The 17,774-nt window shown below is 27.1% G+C and overlaps 1 protein-coding gene across 2 annotated transcripts in view; it reads right to left on the minus strand.

Moving 5' to 3' along the window:
• Window positions 1-795: 795 nt before the first annotated feature.
• The window catches only part of LOC107451200 (ribosomal protein S6 kinase beta-1), a 39,483-nt gene continuing 22,504 nt past the window's right edge, over window positions 796-17,774 (minus strand). For both annotated transcript variants that reach the window (XM_016067218.3, XM_016067219.3), the window contains exons 12-17: window positions 16,507-16,647; window positions 11,901-12,008; window positions 11,739-11,815; window positions 6,392-6,554; window positions 6,220-6,272; window positions 796-4,194 (exon numbers count right to left, since the gene is read on the minus strand). In XM_016067218.3, the coding sequence (XP_015922704.1) occupies window positions 6,267-6,272; window positions 6,392-6,554; window positions 11,739-11,815; window positions 11,901-12,008; window positions 16,507-16,647 (495 nt within the window). In that variant the 3' untranslated portion in view covers window positions 796-4,194; window positions 6,220-6,266. The remainder of the gene's footprint in view (window positions 4,195-6,219; window positions 6,273-6,391; window positions 6,555-11,738; window positions 11,816-11,900; window positions 12,009-16,506; window positions 16,648-17,774) is intronic.

Consider the following 17,774-nt stretch of genomic DNA (forward strand, 5'->3'; position numbering starts at 1 on the left):
AATCATAAAATTTTAATACTAGACTATAATAATCTTATTAATGAATAGAGACAGCTATTTACAGTTTTTAAGATTATGAAAAATATTTGCTATCAACATTCAATTTTTTACTTTTTTTAGTCATAAAAATAGGTCATTTACGACACATTTCATTAAGTTAAGTAAATGACACATTAGAACAGTTAGTTTGCACACAAGAATTCTATTGCAATTATCAATGCAAAAATGTATTAACAGAATTAGATTTTTAAGTTATTGAGGGAAAAAAAGAGATACTAATAAGGCATACTTTGGTATTATTGACCGACATTTCACATTTGGAAGAACAGAAATTATTTCATAAACAAATATTTAAATGCATTAAGGATATTCCAAGTTATTACTTTAAAAAAGTTTACAGCAATTAAAGAAACTACTAATTGTTTTTTAAAGCAAAAACTACCACTCCGTACAAGACTACTTTGGGAAGGAGTGATATACTAAGATGTGCACTTTGTGAAGTTTTATGGCACATAAGCGCAGCGCTCATCATTCTAAATAATAATTTATTTTTTTCCTAATCGCACCCTTAATTGGATTAAATAGAAGCATATCGGGTACATGCACAAATGTGCGGAAGGTCCATCGGATATGAAAATATACAGTATATTTTAGTTTTTAATTTTTACATTTCTGTCCCTTCTGAAATTATTTGAGGGATTTAATTTTTACAGCACCAGCAATAAAATAAGATTTTTGTTCACCTTAAAAGTGTTCCTAAAAATATATCTCAAACATCCATTTTTTTTTTCTTTATTATTATTATTTTTTTAAAAAAACGACTTTAGGCTGTATTGCACATAGTCTTAATTTTAATGAAATTGCACATCTAACACTTCCGTTTTTAAAATTAACACTAACAGGACATTTAAATATTAAGTGCAAATCGAAAATTTTAAAAACTTATTTAAGAAAGGTAATTCCTTAAAAAATATAAGAAAATAGACAATAAAAAGAAACCTCAACTCTTCTAAGATATAACAAAGTCATTTTGCCTTCAAAATAAATTTTTTACACAACATTTTATGTTTTTATATATAAACAGGAAACAAATTTTTAAAAAATTGAGCGATCTCTAAATAGTGAGCTAAGAATGTAGATATCAATCTTGAAAGCATGTTTTGATTAACAAGTACGGTAATACTGACAAAGTCAACTAATAAATATAATTCAGTTTTACCAATTTTGGGCTTAAAATTTGGTTCAGTTCAATTCAATTATTTAAATGACCGATTACACCCTATTTGGAAACAACTTAAAATAGCAATTTTGTGTGGGACAAAGCCAGGTTCTTGAGTTAATCTTTTCTTTTTTACATAAAGCAGCTATGAGAATAAAACTGCTTCATTTTTATTTGAATGATAAATTGGATATCTAAGTCCAGAAATAAATAATACCGATTTAATGTAAAAAGAAAGCTATATTTTGAAGAATAAATTAGTCATTATTTGGAGACAGTCTAGTTCCCAGTTTGAACAAACTTGTTGAATGTAACTAAGCATATATTAAAATAATGGGAGAACTGTAAAGATCTACCATTATTGGATTTCAAAAATTTAAGAACATAAGTAAATTTTAACATTTAGTGAATTAATCAGGTTTAAGAACAAAAATCATAAATAAAACTTTGATCAATCTTCATCTGCCCAACTTTCACACATGTATAGAAATCATCCTAGATTTTGACTTGGCATTGCCAGTAACTTTGCCTTCTGTGCTACTCTATTTTGTCTTACAAAAACAGGTCCCAATTTCATCTGACTACGTCATTTAAAATGCTTTTTGAAAATGGAAAAATTTTGTGATGCCAAATCTGCTCTAATATTAATAAATAATAGCTAAAAGAAGTGTAATAAGATATTTAACTTAAGGAAATGGAATTTTGGGCAGTAAAACACAGTCAAGTCAAATTTTTCAGAACATTGTGAAACAAATGGCTTACACTGTTCTCTTAAATAATATGGTCTGCAAATAGCTTTATGCAATTTAGAATAAATGATATCGATAGTTTAGTAAAAAAATGTCGGATCCCAGTTATATCACATTTCCCACGTGTGATAAAATTATTTTACTGCTATTGAAATGGGGTTTTTTTAAGATCATATTCCTGATGCTGTGTTGTTAAAATAATTTGAAAGCTACATTAAATACTTTGACAATAAATTGCAACAAACTAACTGTACATAAACCATCTTATCTATTTACAAACACTCAACACTTTACAAAATGTACATATAAAAATGCTCTTTAAAAATTTAAAAAAATAAATAACACAAACATCACAACAGAAATCACTTCAACTGCTTACAAAATCAAAAATAATCATTTAAGTGGCAAAAACTATATACACATGACTACAGCTGCTCACATAGCAACTAAAATCTTAAATAATACTAATAAAATAAAAATTCAAAATTTAATGATTCAAAGCAAAAATAATAGCAACATATTTTATCAGCATTTTGTTAACATTTATTTATCAAAATATTAACAAAAATGTACATGGTACAAATAAAATAACTTGTTTCAAATCCCCCAAACATAAAATGTACATGGCGAAAAATAAAGAAATTTGTGATAAACATAACCGATTTTGAATGCAATTAGAATAGTAAAGTAGGCAAATTCTAAAAAAAATAATTTTGTATCAAAAGTCACTGATAGAAAATTTAGCATATTTATCAACTGAAACAGTAAAATAATTTTTTTAGGAGAAAGATTTTGAAACTGCATATACTGCTGATTATGTACACTAATTGTTTTCTTTTATGTTTTGCACAATATGCCATGTCTTATGGGACTTTAAAATTAGGTTATTTTCATTGCACCCTGCAATTAGAAGAATAAAATATTTAAAGTATAAAAAAATTCAACAAAAACACTGTTCTACAAAAAAAAGTAAAAAGCATTAAAACAATTTTACTCATTATAAAATTCGAAAAATCGTGACAACAAATAATTCCATTAAGTCAGTCAATATTATTAGCACTATAATGAGCAATTATATAGTTATGCTTATATAGCCTTGCTAAAACATATTTTAAAAAGCAGCAACAATATGAAAGCTTAAGTCCAAGTTATAAGTTGTTAAGTAATGATTACACAATATGAAGAAAAAAAAGCTGAAGATAACACTAATTTGATTATCAAAATGAAAGAGATTCCAACAAGAGCATTTTAACAAAATGATAAAGGTGGGGGAAAGCATGAGAATATGGTTTAAACAAATTTAATTAAATCCCAAAACCACTAAAATCAGTAAAATGAATCAATATATCTCAATCTAGATTTTTACATCTCTGAATCCAAAACACTCAAACTAATAAAAGAAAATATATGTTAGCAGCAGTCTTCTGAAATATTTGAAATTAAAATAAGCAAAATTCAAGTACTGTCCATTATATTGAAATTATGTATCGTTCCCTTCTAAAAATTAAGAGAATAAGTCCTCAGTATTTCTCTAAGGTCATCAATATTTTAATAAATCAGCAACAAGAAATCAAATGCAACCAAGAAATGAGAAAGAGCAACTAACTTTGTTAGGCATGCTAATATTTAAAAGATTTATATAAGTACTTATCTAAAGAATTAAACTGAATAAAGCAAAAGTATTTTAATTAACATTTAGATAAATTAATCTATTCATCAATCTATTTAACATTCATCAATATTTTAATACAAGTTAACAGAATGTCAATATTTTAAAATTTGGAACAGACACTAGCATATTTTAAATAAATTATGCATGCATGCATATACTAAAGAAAATTGCTTTAAGAAAATTAGCTCAATAGAAAATTCTTTGTTTTCTAATCATAATTAATATTTTCAATTGAGCACATTACTTATTAAAAATCATACAACTGACCTGTAACAAACAAGATAAAGCTGATAAGAAAAATGCCCGAATGAAAAAAGTAACACATTTTTCCAAAGTTGAACAAAAATCTACAGGCAACCAAAAAATATAAATTGTATATTTCTGACATAAATGTGTTTGATTAGATTTCACTTTGGGAACATTATTTGACTGTACAAGACTTCCATTACAGCAATCATATAAACATATTTGGATGTACAAATTTATCAATGTAGTAAAGTTACAGCCCAGTCAGAAAGATAAGTTCTTGATACATAAACGTATCCATAGAAATTCTAAAACAATAAAGTAAATAGAATTAGGTAACGAAAAAAAAGTGCATTGAAAACATGTACAGCAAAAACTAGACTATCTGAAATGCGTGTGAATTGATAAATCCGGATAATTGAGCATTAAGATATTTGAGCAATTTTTAATATTCCCTTTTTTGGAAAAAAAATTTTATTTTATGTATTAGAAAAAACTATAGTCCTCCATGAAATTACGAAAGATAGATAAGTAAAAAAACTGAGGGGTAGCAAAACTAAAATTTAACTTGGACCATCATATAGTAAATTATTATTGAACAAGCAATCAATGAAAAAGATTGAAATGTTGTTTTGTATTTTTGTGTTTTGGTCGAATAGCATATATGTCTTCAAAATTATGAACATTACACATTATTTGTATTACAATTTTCCATTAAATTATAGTTACAATAAGGTGAATTTTAAAATTCACTTTACTAACTTTTTATATAAAAAAACATAATAAAGACATACTTTAAGGCTAGGGAAAATGAGTATGAACTAGTAAAATCTACTAGTTACTGGTTAAGCCTTAGGAACTAGTGATTGCATTTTCTTAAGCTCTATCGTTTTTCTGAACTGAATGCATTTATAATAGAGTGAAATTAAAGGAGAGGGCATTTATCAGGAATTGATAGGTATTTTACAGTGCATTCTTGAACATTCCAATTTATCTTTAGTTAAAAAAGATAAATTTCAGATAGTTAAGCCTTTACTGTATAAACAGTATCAGAATTTTCTGTCAAGAAACATACTAAGTCATTAAATATAAAAATATTTAGAAACATAAAACAATAGTTTAAATAAGTCAAAATTTTAAGAAGTTATTTGTTATTTATTGACTTTCCGTGCCACTGATAAATTTTTGCTGGTCTATGCTCTAGCATATGCACTCAGGGGTCTGTCCAGACCGAATTTACTACCGTTTAGCGGTACCTTCACAAATTCAATTTTAGGAAAAACGGTAGTTTCACAAATTCAACTTTAGGAAAAATGGTAGTTTCACAAAATACATTTTCTTAAAATTTTTTTTTTTTATCCCTTAAGAAACGATAAATCCATATTTTTTAATATAATTTTTAATTGTTCACAAATTATGTCAACATTTTCACAAAATAGGTACCTCTCAGAAAAACCTAGACAGACCCCTGACACTGCAGTTTATACTTCCATACTCTATGCTGATTATAAAAATGCCACAAAATATAAATATAAAGAAAAACCACAGATTTGAAAAAGCACTCATGTTTAAATCATTAAAGATAATATAATACTAAATTGGTCAAGCTGGAAAAAAAAAAAATTTTGAAAAATTTTTCATTTATTATAATTCATTTATGAAGCTTAATTTATTAGTTTCTTTAAGTGATTAAAAAAAATAGTCAAGTTCGTGAGGTAAAAATTTACTAGTTTCTTATAAATTTAAAGCTTTTAATCATACTTCATTTATTTAATACATTTTAATATTTGCCTTAGCCTCAATTGAGAAACTGAATATAGTGTAAAAATCTTACTATAAATCAAACATCAGCAGAGTATAAGCCAGCATATCATTTTAGTATATATCATCAAATAGTACAATTAAAATTGTTAGATTATCAGCTGATAAGTTATTTTGCAGAAAAACATTTCACGTGCATACATTTTTCTAGTTTTACTCTTTTTTTAAAAAAAAAATCTATGATTAATCTTATTAAAAAATTTTAAAATCTTTTCTTTATTTAGCAAATTAACTTCTTTTTAAAACTTTAAAAAGTCACCTATTTAAGTTATAAAAATTATGAGAAAAAAAAACTACTTAATCCTCTGAATGTTTTAGTTTTGGATATTTCAAAACTTTATAACTGCAAGATTTTTCTAGATCAAATATTTAGTTTTCCCCATGTTATTAAATAGGAAAATAGACCAATTTCAATTTTGCCAAAAGGCACTTGGAAAATAAACATATCAAAGAAAGCACATTTTGCATTTCGCACTGCACTTAGCGTATATCAATAAAGAAAATTAACTTACCTGATTTCTCTTAGCTGATTTATTAATTCTATAACAGGTACAGAGAACTACCTCTGAAAAATTGAAATATTATATTATTGATTATTATATTATTGAAATATTATGTAAACTAAAAAAATTAATTAATAGAAGAATGCACGGACATGCAAAATTAAATACAAACATTTCATACATTTGAATTGTGTGGATTTCTGTGCTCTTTTCTAACAGGAATTGCTGGGGATCTTGGCAATTCAGATTCATCATTTTGAGTATTAACAGGTAGCACAATTTCTTCTACTTGCATTGGTGAAGTTTGTAGATCATTATTTTGGTGTGGTGACACTCTTCGGGGACTAAAAAAATAAATAAAGATATCATTGCACTTAATCAATATTACATTTTAACCTTCACACAGTGAAATAAATTTTTTTTTTTAATCGGCTTTCTGTGATTCAGTGATTGAGGTGGTTTGTTAAGACCAGGAAGAAATATTTATTTCTCACACATTTATAACTCTAATTTCAAGTAATATCCACAAAAAATGTTTGAGCTGCAAACTAATGCTGTAATCAAAGGCAAATTCAAAGATTAAATCCAAGGAGTTCAAAATTTTCAAGACCATATTTTTAATGCCATGTGAAATATTAAAAAAAATAAATATTGCACTATTTAGGAAAGAAAAAATTTTAATATAAAATTTAAACTAGGTTTTACTCTTACAATTTATTAACTACAAAACTAAAATTAAATAAAGCAAAAATAAATAAATAAAAGCACAACTAAACTTTTGAGTTTAAAAACAGTTATTATGAAGAACTTGAAGAGTATATATTTTGCACAAGATATTTTTTCCAAAGTCTACCAATGTTATATTTTGAAATTTGAATACAAAAGAAAAATCTAAGAAGGCATATCATGCAAAAAAAAATAAAAATAATATAATAAATAAATCATAAAGTTTACTTGCAATGTATTCAACAAATATTTCATATAGATAGAGATTTGTGAAATAATTTGCAGTTATTTATGTCCTCTAATTCTTGCATTTCAACTTTTTTTTTCTCTTTTAAAGCTTTTCTCAAACTATTAGACTGCCATAGTTTGTTTCTCTGCTTGGACAGCAAATTTATCAGCAGGTATTAAATTTCTGCAGCGTTATAGATATTTTCTCTTTCTGTTAAATTCATTTACAATGCTATGGTAATCAACCTTCTTTTTTTGTTTGGCTTAATCGACATTTATCTCAAGAAAATTGACTAAAAAGATGAAAATAAATAAAATTCCCTGTTGTTTTTTTTTCCGAATTTGTAAAGAAAAATTCAAAATTCCCTGAAATTTTGCTTTTATTTTATACGAGTTTTAAATTTCCTGTATCTTTCAGGTTTTCCCTGTTCTCCCACCCGGTACTTTTTAGATGCTTTCCTGTACTGTGTACAGTGTGCAATATATTAATAACAGTTGAAGTAATGACCAAATCTAACCATGAAAATGAAATCTCTCTGATTAGATAGACTTACTTCAACTATGCTAACTAATTAATGCGGATGTTATTTCAAGTTAACAAAATCAAAGTAAAAAATTTTAAATAACTGCTTATTTATTGTCATTTCCAAAGAGAGGGTGATTGCCTGGGCGATTTCTCCCCTAAATAGGGCGATAATTCTCAGGGACTGATGAGTATCAAGAAGAAAATAAATGAAAACAATAAAAAACTAGTGAAGATCAAAATCCAAAATGTAAGTAAAATCAATTGTTCAGAGTTCAAAGAATTAAGAATTTTAAAAAATAGCAAAATAAATAAAAAAAATTAAAGTTTCTGAATTTTCTTGTCATACTTAGGTTAAACAAAGATCTGCCTTCCAGATCTCTCAGAACAAAGAAATAGATTGAACATTTTCGGACCTATGACAAACATGCATCCTTTAGCTGAAAGTACAAGGAAGTTTTTCCAAAGATGAACCATAGGTTGATGAACCAAAGATGAACTATAGGTTTTTTGAACGGTAAAATAAAGTGAGAAAGAAGAGCAATAGATTTCACTCAACATTAAGTAGATGTAGTTTGATTTGTACATAGTTTACTTAGTTAGATATGTGGCATCGAGGGGACAATAGGCTAAAAAGTTTGGGAACCACTGGTCTAGATCCTCATAATATGTCTGAAGCTGCAATTTAAAAACTATGATCTCAACAGTTGAGTTAGAAGAACTGTTCAAAGTTTAGACCCCTTAAAGTTAATTCCACTTCCAGCATATTTTGCCATATTACTAGAGCTAATATTTAAGCAAAAAAAAAATTTTTTTTTCAAAAATCATATTGCAAAAATTCCTTGTAAAAAAATCAGAATCATAAATCATTGCATATATGGTATAGTATCATACAAAAATACCTATTATGAAGCAGCCGGCATCATAATACAAAAGATATTCAGCAAAATATCAGTTAAAATATTAAATAATAACATGATAATCAACTAAAAGAATAGATGTAACAGGGTTGCCACAGTAAAAAATGAACAAAAATAGTTGCTTTTAGTGGCCTCAAGCATGAAAATAGTTGCCTAAAACTATGAAAATAGTTCCCTGAACAGGAACAAAAATTTATCAAAAATAGTAGTCAAATAACTAAAATGATAGCTTAATTGTCAAATACTATTATTAAGACTGGGTGATGTCAGAAATTTTAAATCGTGATACATCGTCAGTTAGACATCACGATATACTGATGTATTGCAATTTAGCATGTGTTCAAAAATTACCTAAGGGAAATCTTTAAATCAATCAAAAATAAATAAAAAGGAATGAATCTAGTACAAAAGAAAATATTAATTCTAAACATATTCTACTATGACATCAATATCATTGCCTAATTTTTTCAATTAAATTAATAAAGAAGTCAAAGTAAAAGCAAACCCAAGCCTTATTTCATTTTTTTAAAATTAAAAATGACTTAAGATTTATTGGCTTAAAAATAATAATACTGTAACAAATTATTTTACATACATGCATTACAAATTAAAAGAACGAAAGTGGAAAACAAACCAAAGAAATGTTCACTTTAGGAAAAAAAAAAAAAAATTTATTTGTTGGAGAAAAAAAACATGCTTTTGAAACATCATTAGACCCTTTTTTATTTACTTATTTAAAATAATAAAAAGTAGTACAGTAGGGAACCGATTATCCGGAACGTTCGGGACCATCGCTATTCCGGATAACTGATTTTTCCGGTTTTCTGAATCGCTACAAAAAGCCGTTTTTTTTATTGTTAAACCCAACTAAAAAAAAAAAAAAAATTTGGAAATAATCTTAAAAATAAGAAAAAACGATGAAGTAGTACACTAATGATTATTTCTAAAATGATGGTAAGGTAAACATCTTTAAAAAAAGAAATAAAAATCGTAAAATCTTACGAGTAAAAAAAATTCTTTTTTAAAAAATGGCGAGAAAATTTATCCAATTTCGCTCCGGTTTTTTGGTTTTCCGGTTTTCTGATTTCCGGATAACGGGTTCTGTACTGTATTAACTAATGGTCAAATTCTGTACTTAATACATGTAAAAATAGTTTTACTTATTTATTATTATTTTCATTTTTGAAAATAAAATCGACTAAAGATTTATTTGTTTAAAAATGATACTGACTATCGAGCAAATTATAAAACAAACAAGCATGGAAAGAATTTTAATAAAAATTTTTTTAAAAAATACTTTAAGTACTAATGATAAATTATTAAAAACGTCAAAACATTACTAAACCTTTTATTTAATTAAAAAAAAAATTGTTTTAACTAATAGCCAAATTTTTTAAAACTTTGTTTTCATTTTTTCAAAAATCAAAGCAAATTAAGTAAAGGTAAGCTTTGTTTTAATTTATTTATAATTAAAAACAACTGAGCATTTATTGGTTGAAAAACCATCAAATTATTATACTTAACTACATTTAATAAATTTTAAAAAAACTTTTTATAACAAAGTTAAATACAAAATACCCCTATTGCAGAGATGCCAACTTGCTCCGGACAACAAATATATATTTTAAAGTGGTAGTTTATCAATTGTGAGTCTTGGTTTAATAAATTCAATTTAGTAGATTTTTATCCTCCACTATTTCTGAACAATTCGTAGACTTATATAATTCACCACTTTATAGCACTTACGTCATGCTATACCTTTTAAAAAGCAGGCAAAAATAGTCAAATATTTGCAAAATTTCCTTTGTAGTTATTTACCGTTTTTTTTTTTTTTTTAATTATTCTGGCGTGTCCAGAGCAGTTGGCATCTCTGCTATTAAATTGTATCGCTTAAAATAAAAAACAATAATTGAAAAAAATCAATGATTTGATCTATTGAGTTCAGAACGAAAATTTAAGATAACAGCGATTGTGCGGCAATCGCAAAGTAACAGTAGGTCTACTAAAAATAATTGACAAGAATCTTTAAACCCAGACAGAAAAAAAATGTTATGAAATAATGCAGAACAAAACGATCGCTACAAAAGTCTCACTAAAAATAATTTACAAGAAACCTGACAATTATTTCCGACGAAATAAAATGCACGATCGCAAAATGACTTAAGTCCCATTAAAAATAATCTTCAAAAAATGCAAAATCCGAAAGACAAAAATGGACATAAAGAAACTATCCATTGCGTTCTATGTCACAACGCTGATCCTCGCACGAAACCGGGTGTTCTGATTCAATTCGCTCTCCGTCATTCAACATCACAAAACTAACATCATCTTAGTAGCAAAACGCTATCCACATCTCTGCAGCTAGACGAAATCAAAATCGTCTTCGTTAGTGCGGTAACAGCGATAGCCTAGTGAAGGATCCTTGCATATTAAATCGTTAAACTGTGATTGTAATCTAATTCCGGCGGCTTAAATCAGATTTGTGATGCATCGCCTAAAACGAAAGTCACTACATCGGCCTACTGATATATGCGTTAAATCGATATTTCGCGATACATCGATTTATCGCCCAGTCCTAACTATGCTCCAATTAAAAAAAAGTTTTGTACAAATATAAAAGGTATACATATTAGAAAATAGGTACCTAAATAAAAGTCGAATTAAATAAAATATGAATGTTAATAGAAGGAAAAAACAATTAAAAATAACAAAACTGCCCCTCGGAGAGAACATATAACAAGTACTTTATTAAATTCAATGGAAATTTAAATTTTTGGCTCTTAGGCATAAATGATTGTATTAAAGTTTGCTTTCTTTTATTAACATTCTCAAAAGTAACATTCTTTTTCGCGAAAAAACTTCGCCAAGAGTAAAAAAAAGTCTCCTAATAGTCGCCTATTCCTGAAAATAGTTGCTTTTTTTAGCCTTTTCAGGCAAAAAAAAAGTTGCCATAGTCGCTCGCCTATGGCCGAAAATAGTAGCAAATAGTTGCATTTTAGTAGCCTGTGGCAACCCTGATGTAACAGCCAATCATTTTGCATATAAAAAAAATATTTTGTAATCGTAATCTTTGACGCATAAAGCAATATATGCATTACAATAATAAAATATTAAATAACTTAGACTCATACCTAAATGGACAAATACCAAATTTCATAGGTGATCTTCTCATCTCTTCCAGGACAGAAGGTGCAATGTAAGTAAAACCCTGAAAATGAATTTTAAAAAAATAAACACTTACAAATAAATGAAACATTACATTAGGCCATGAAATAATGATAGTTCCAACTTACATTAAAATATTGATTTTGGCTTTCACTCAAAGTAGTATTGTCAGGACTATCATATGGAGCAATACTAGTAAATTTTGGATCAAATTGGGAAACATCATCTTCACTTATCTGCAAAATAATACTTATTTTCAGAGAATTGAAAAAAATCATAAGCAAGATTGCAAAAATGAAGAAAAAGACAGTGCAGTTATAAAATAAAACAAAAATAGAAATAAAAAAACATGCTAAAAATTAAATTGAAATAAAGTTAGGATGACTATTTTGTTTTCAACAGACTTACTAATAGTATTTTTGTAAAAATGCTGCTTTATTGGGAAATATAAAGTTTCAGTAACATACTAGTATAGAACTAATTCTAAAACACACATTTTTTAAGCATATAAATCTGATATTTTTTGACTTACTTATATATAATAATAAAATTAATAGTCTATTAAACATAGCATAGAATAAATCAAAAAGGTGATGATTACAGATCTCATGCTTGTAATATTCTTATATAATTTACTGGATTTCGTAAAGCAAAAAAAAAAAAAAGAAGAAGAAATTTGAGAACATACGGGTAAATGGGAGATAGTTGTAAAATACGGGAGTTTTTGTTTAAAAAAAAAACAGGAGACTTAGCAGGTATGAAGATGCACATGGAGCACAATTTCTCATTTTATTCACAAAAAATACTAGAAAACTTTAACTTGTAACCTAATAAACACATAATTCACCCAATAAACACATAAGTCACTTTTGAGTATATATTTCTTTTTGTAAATATAGCATTCCGAAAGTGTTTTGTGTTTATTTATGGGTTGGCAAGTTTTTGACACGTGACGGTTTTTACCGGTTTATACCATGGTTTTTACCGTCATGTCAAAAAACCCTCTGTCAAAAACGTCGAAAACTGTCAAAAACCCATAGTTTTGGTAAAACTGTATTTTTGAGTTTAACTGCTTATAATTTAAAATTAATTCATTTTTGGGCAATAAAATTAGAAAAAAAGTTGTTAAAAGATATTTAAGAACAGATTCTTGCATTTTCCCAACATGATTATATCAAAACATACTATTTGAAGTAAAATATTAGGATACTAAACAAAATTTTCAACATTTCCAAGCATCATTTTGTTTGGCATATTACATTACTGAAGAATGTCAAGTCATTCTTGACTTAGAGTTTGTTAGTAGTTACAAGCTTTGAAAGTTTTGTTTAGCTTATTTCTAATATTTAAGAAATGCCAAATTTTAAATTCTTCTTTTTAGTTCTTGAATTTATTAATAGTTCCAAGCTTTTTTGTTTGTTTGTTTATTTCTAACAATTAAGAAGTGCAAAATTTTGAATCCTTTGCAAATCAAGCTATAATGATAAAAGTAAGTATCACTATTTTCAATAAGTATATTACAATATTTCTGTATGAATGTATATCCTTCTATAAGAATACATGTATATAGTTGCAAAATCAATAGCAATCATTTACAACATTCATTTATAAAGGCAATTATGTGAAAATAATATATTGTCCGCTATATGCCATAAATTAAAGAAAACAGTAGGTTTTTGACGGTTTTTACCGGTAAAAACACGGTTTTTACCACTGTCATGTCAAAAACCAGTTTTTGACGGCAAAAACCCAACCCTGGTTTATACGTATGAGTCAGTATTCTAACTTCCTTACCTGCTTGCAGTGTTACCATACTTCTCTGTGTGCAAATCAACCCCCTATTTTTGATTAAGTGATTATTTCTGATACGTCGGGTGTATAAGTCGACTAATGAGAAAAATAAAATAGATAAAAAAAATTTATTTAAAACAATTATTAAGACTGCAAAATTTTTTAAAGTTAAAAGTATTGCACGTTGCTCTCTCTCTCTCTGTATATATATTTGCACTCAAATAAAGATACTAAAATTAGAGAACCAGACACAGATGATGTTCTGATATCTTTACATTTTTAGCTTTACGGTATGATTTAAAAGTTTTCATTGTGTTATATATTCTAAACTATGATTGAATAAATTATCTTAACTTTTCTTATTCTTAATTTTTTCTGAATATAATTTAAAGTGTTTCCAAAAAACCTTTTTTAAGTAATAAAATTTGATGAAAGAAAATGCATAGTTAATTGTATATAATAGGGGTGGCCAACCTGCGGCTCGCGAGCCACATGCGGCTCTTTAAAAAATTACCCGCTATAGTGAACCTTCAAGTGACCGAAATTTTGGTTCACTATAACGGGGAGTTCACTATATCCGTTACGCAGGTGATTTAACTAATGATTCCCAAACTCCTTCCTTTTATTACACATCATTCAAATAAATGACTGAAAGATATGTAGTAGTAAAAAATTTTTTTGTTTTTTTTCATTACTCTTCGTCTTGTGTACAAAAAAAAATTAGCAATCTTTAGCTGATGAGCAATCCTCAACATGTTCAACAACATTATGGAAACACTTTCCGACTCTCAGATAATTTTTCCTGAATTTCTGTTATTCCGGTTCTTAAACCTGTCTAACCTGCCACTCGAGCACATAAAAGTAGTCTCATAAAATGGCTTAGCAAATTCATCGACATTTGTCCAGATACTGGAAGATTGCGGCTTCTTCGATTGGTGAACCACTTCCTTAATGCTTCTTCAACATCCTTGAGATCTGCGTTTCTCAACTTTTTTCTGCCATCTAAATTTTTTTCATGAGCAGAAATTATTAATTGCCTATTTTTCCATACGTTACAAACTGCAGATTTTGATAGTTTATATTCCCTGCAAATATCTGCTTGATTGCACCCATTTTCAATTTTTCTGATTATGCCCATTTTATCATCAATGGAGAACGTTTACGTTTAATGCTCTCCATAGTTAAATTTGAGACACTTGTTTGCAGGATTTTTTTAACTGAACTGAGAGCAAAAATGAGTTGAAATGAGGGCCTCATCAATACATATTATTGCTCAACCCTTTGACCAATAATGAATATTTACTCATTCCCTCCGACAGAAAATGCATATTGATCCTACTGACACCTTACAGGTGTATCGTCTGCCTCTGGGTTGGAAACATCTGCTTGGTTTGTTTAGGGATGAGATATTCACAGAAAAAAGTTCATTATATCCAACTTCCCCACTTTTTTGATTCACTATATCCACAAAAAATAACATTATCCGTGTATAGCAAGGCACGGGATCAAACATTTCGTTCACTATATCCGGGAGTTCACCAAAAACCGTGTTCACTATAGCGGGGTTTGACTGTATTTGTGGCTCTCAATAAATGTACCCGAGTTACCTTTTCATTTTTGTGCTATTATATTTTAAAAAATTATTATCGTTCCTTATGCATTTCAAAATGTCTTTTAAATTACTGAGAACAAATATGAAAGACTAAGTGCAACGTTGTTCAATTCAAGGTGAGTTTTCCATTTCCAATATAATTATGACCCAAAAAGCATCTGGAGAATTAGAATCAATAGAGATGCTTGTCGAATTATTTCAATATTCGAACAACGTACTTATGCGAATCATTTTATTTCACTGTAAAATTCTTAAAATCAAAAAAAAAACAATTAGTATTAACTAACCAGTATCTCAAAGAATTACTGAGAAGTGCTGTCACCAATTATTAAAGAATTATCAAGAGAAGTAAAATAAATGTGTTTAATTTTTAAGATTTAAATTCACTATGCCTATTTTGTACTTTTACTTATATGTTTTCAATAAATATAATTTATGTAAAAAAAAAAATTTATTACCTTTTTTGCATACCTTTTAAATATGTATTTAATTGCTGCTCGCGAAAAATTTCAAATTTTGAAAAATGGCTTGATTATCAAGGTGCCTGGCCACTGTATATAACATTAAAAATACTTAAAATTGGTTAATAGATGCAGAATTATTTATATTTTTCTCATTGTTAATAAGGCATCAATATTAACGAATATCTGACTTTTTTCACAGGTGTATAATTTGATCCCAGATTTTTATAAAATTTTGGGGGCCTGTAAAGTCTACTTATACACCTATACATACAGTATGCCTTGTAATGATAAAAACCTTTACCATTACCTTTAACATTACCTTTGCAATATAATTTCACTTAATAAAGTCATTGAAAGATAAATTGGCATTGAATAATACTCTATCTTTAAAAGTTTGTTAAGTACAAAAAAGGGGAAAAAATCATCGAAAAAATGCAAATAAAAAATTAAACTTAAAATACCAAAATGGAAGGAAATTGGCATTTTAAAAGATATTTCCTATTATCCACAGGCATTTTAAAAGATATTTCCTATTACCCATTTAAAAATACTATATGTGCTAAGATATATCTTTAAATACTAGATGAATATTTTTGACATGCAATAACTTTAGTACAACATAACTTTTTAACAACTCTCACAATACCTCCACACATAACAAAAATAAAGTTGCCTCATATTGTAGTCGGACCGTTTTGTAAACATTACAGGCTGGAAAATCACATGGTAGGATTCAGCTTTCCCGAACAATCACTTTTTTTTTTTTTTTTTAGTCATAAGCGTAAAATTAATACAAATCATTAAAGTATTATTTTCCTTTCAAATATGTTTCTAAATTAAGAGTTTACATAATATTTGAATGCTCACCAGTTCTGGTACGTAAGGTGGTTGCAACTTTTTAGCTAAAACATCATCCCAGTTAACATTTCTAAAGAATGGATGGCATTTAATTTGAGCAGCATCTTCAGGTCCACTTCCAAGTCTTTGACTAACTTGTCGTTTTAAGAGCTAGAAAAAAACATAATACATGACAAAATGCTAATCAATCTTTAATTGTTCAGAAACTTAATATATATATATACATAAAAACTTCCTTGAAGTTGGAGTTTTTCAAAATTTACTAAATCAATAGATTTTACATAAAAAGCAAAATAATTTTTAATTATTGTTATTTAAACTAGGACTTCTAAACAAATTAAGATAAATGAACTCTTTACATAAATTGTTGGATTTAACTTGTTTTGAGAGCATACTAATGTGCCTTTAATTAGGATTGAAAAGTGAAGTATCAGATCTTATAACAACGATCAACGATCCTATAACCTTACGCATATTTCCAGGGTTACCACAGTAAATAATGAACAAAAATAGTTGCTTTTAGTATCCTCAAGCATGAAAATAGTTGCTTAAAACTATAAAAATAGTTGCCTCAATAGGAGCAAAAATTTATCAAAAATAGTAGCAAAAATAGTAGCCAAATAATTAAAATTGTAGCTTAATTGCCAAATCCTATGATAAGAACTGGTTGATGTCAGAAATTTTAAATCGTGATACATCGTCCGTTAGACATCGCGATTAAGCATATGTTCAGAAATTACCTATGGGAAATCAATCAAAAATAAATAAAAAGGAATAAATCTATTACAAAAGAAAATATTAATTCTAAACATATTCTACTATAATATCAATATCATTGCTTAATTTTTTCAATTAAAATAATAAAGAAGTTAAAGTAAAAGCAAACCCAAGATTTATTTCATTCTTCTTAAATTAAAAATGATTTAAGATTTATTGGTTTAAAAATAATAATACTGTAACAAAATATTTTACATACATGCATAAAAAAAAGTGGAGAAAAAAACCCATGTTTTTGAAACATCATTAGACCATCTTTTATTTAATTATTTAAAATAATATAAAATAGTATTAACTAATGGTCAAATTCTGTACTGAATAAATGTAAAAATATTTTTACTTATTTATTATTATTTTCGTTTTTGAAAATAAAATTGACTAAAGATTTATTTCTTTAAAAATGACACTGACTATCTAACAAATTATAAAACAAACAAGTATTGAAAGAATTTTAATAAAATTTTAAAAAAAATACTTTAAGTACTAATGTAAAATTATTA

This window comes from Parasteatoda tepidariorum, chromosome 3 (assembly GCF_043381705.1).
Source record: "Parasteatoda tepidariorum isolate YZ-2023 chromosome 3, CAS_Ptep_4.0, whole genome shotgun sequence".
NCBI lineage: Eukaryota > Metazoa > Arthropoda > Arachnida > Araneae > Theridiidae > Parasteatoda > Parasteatoda tepidariorum.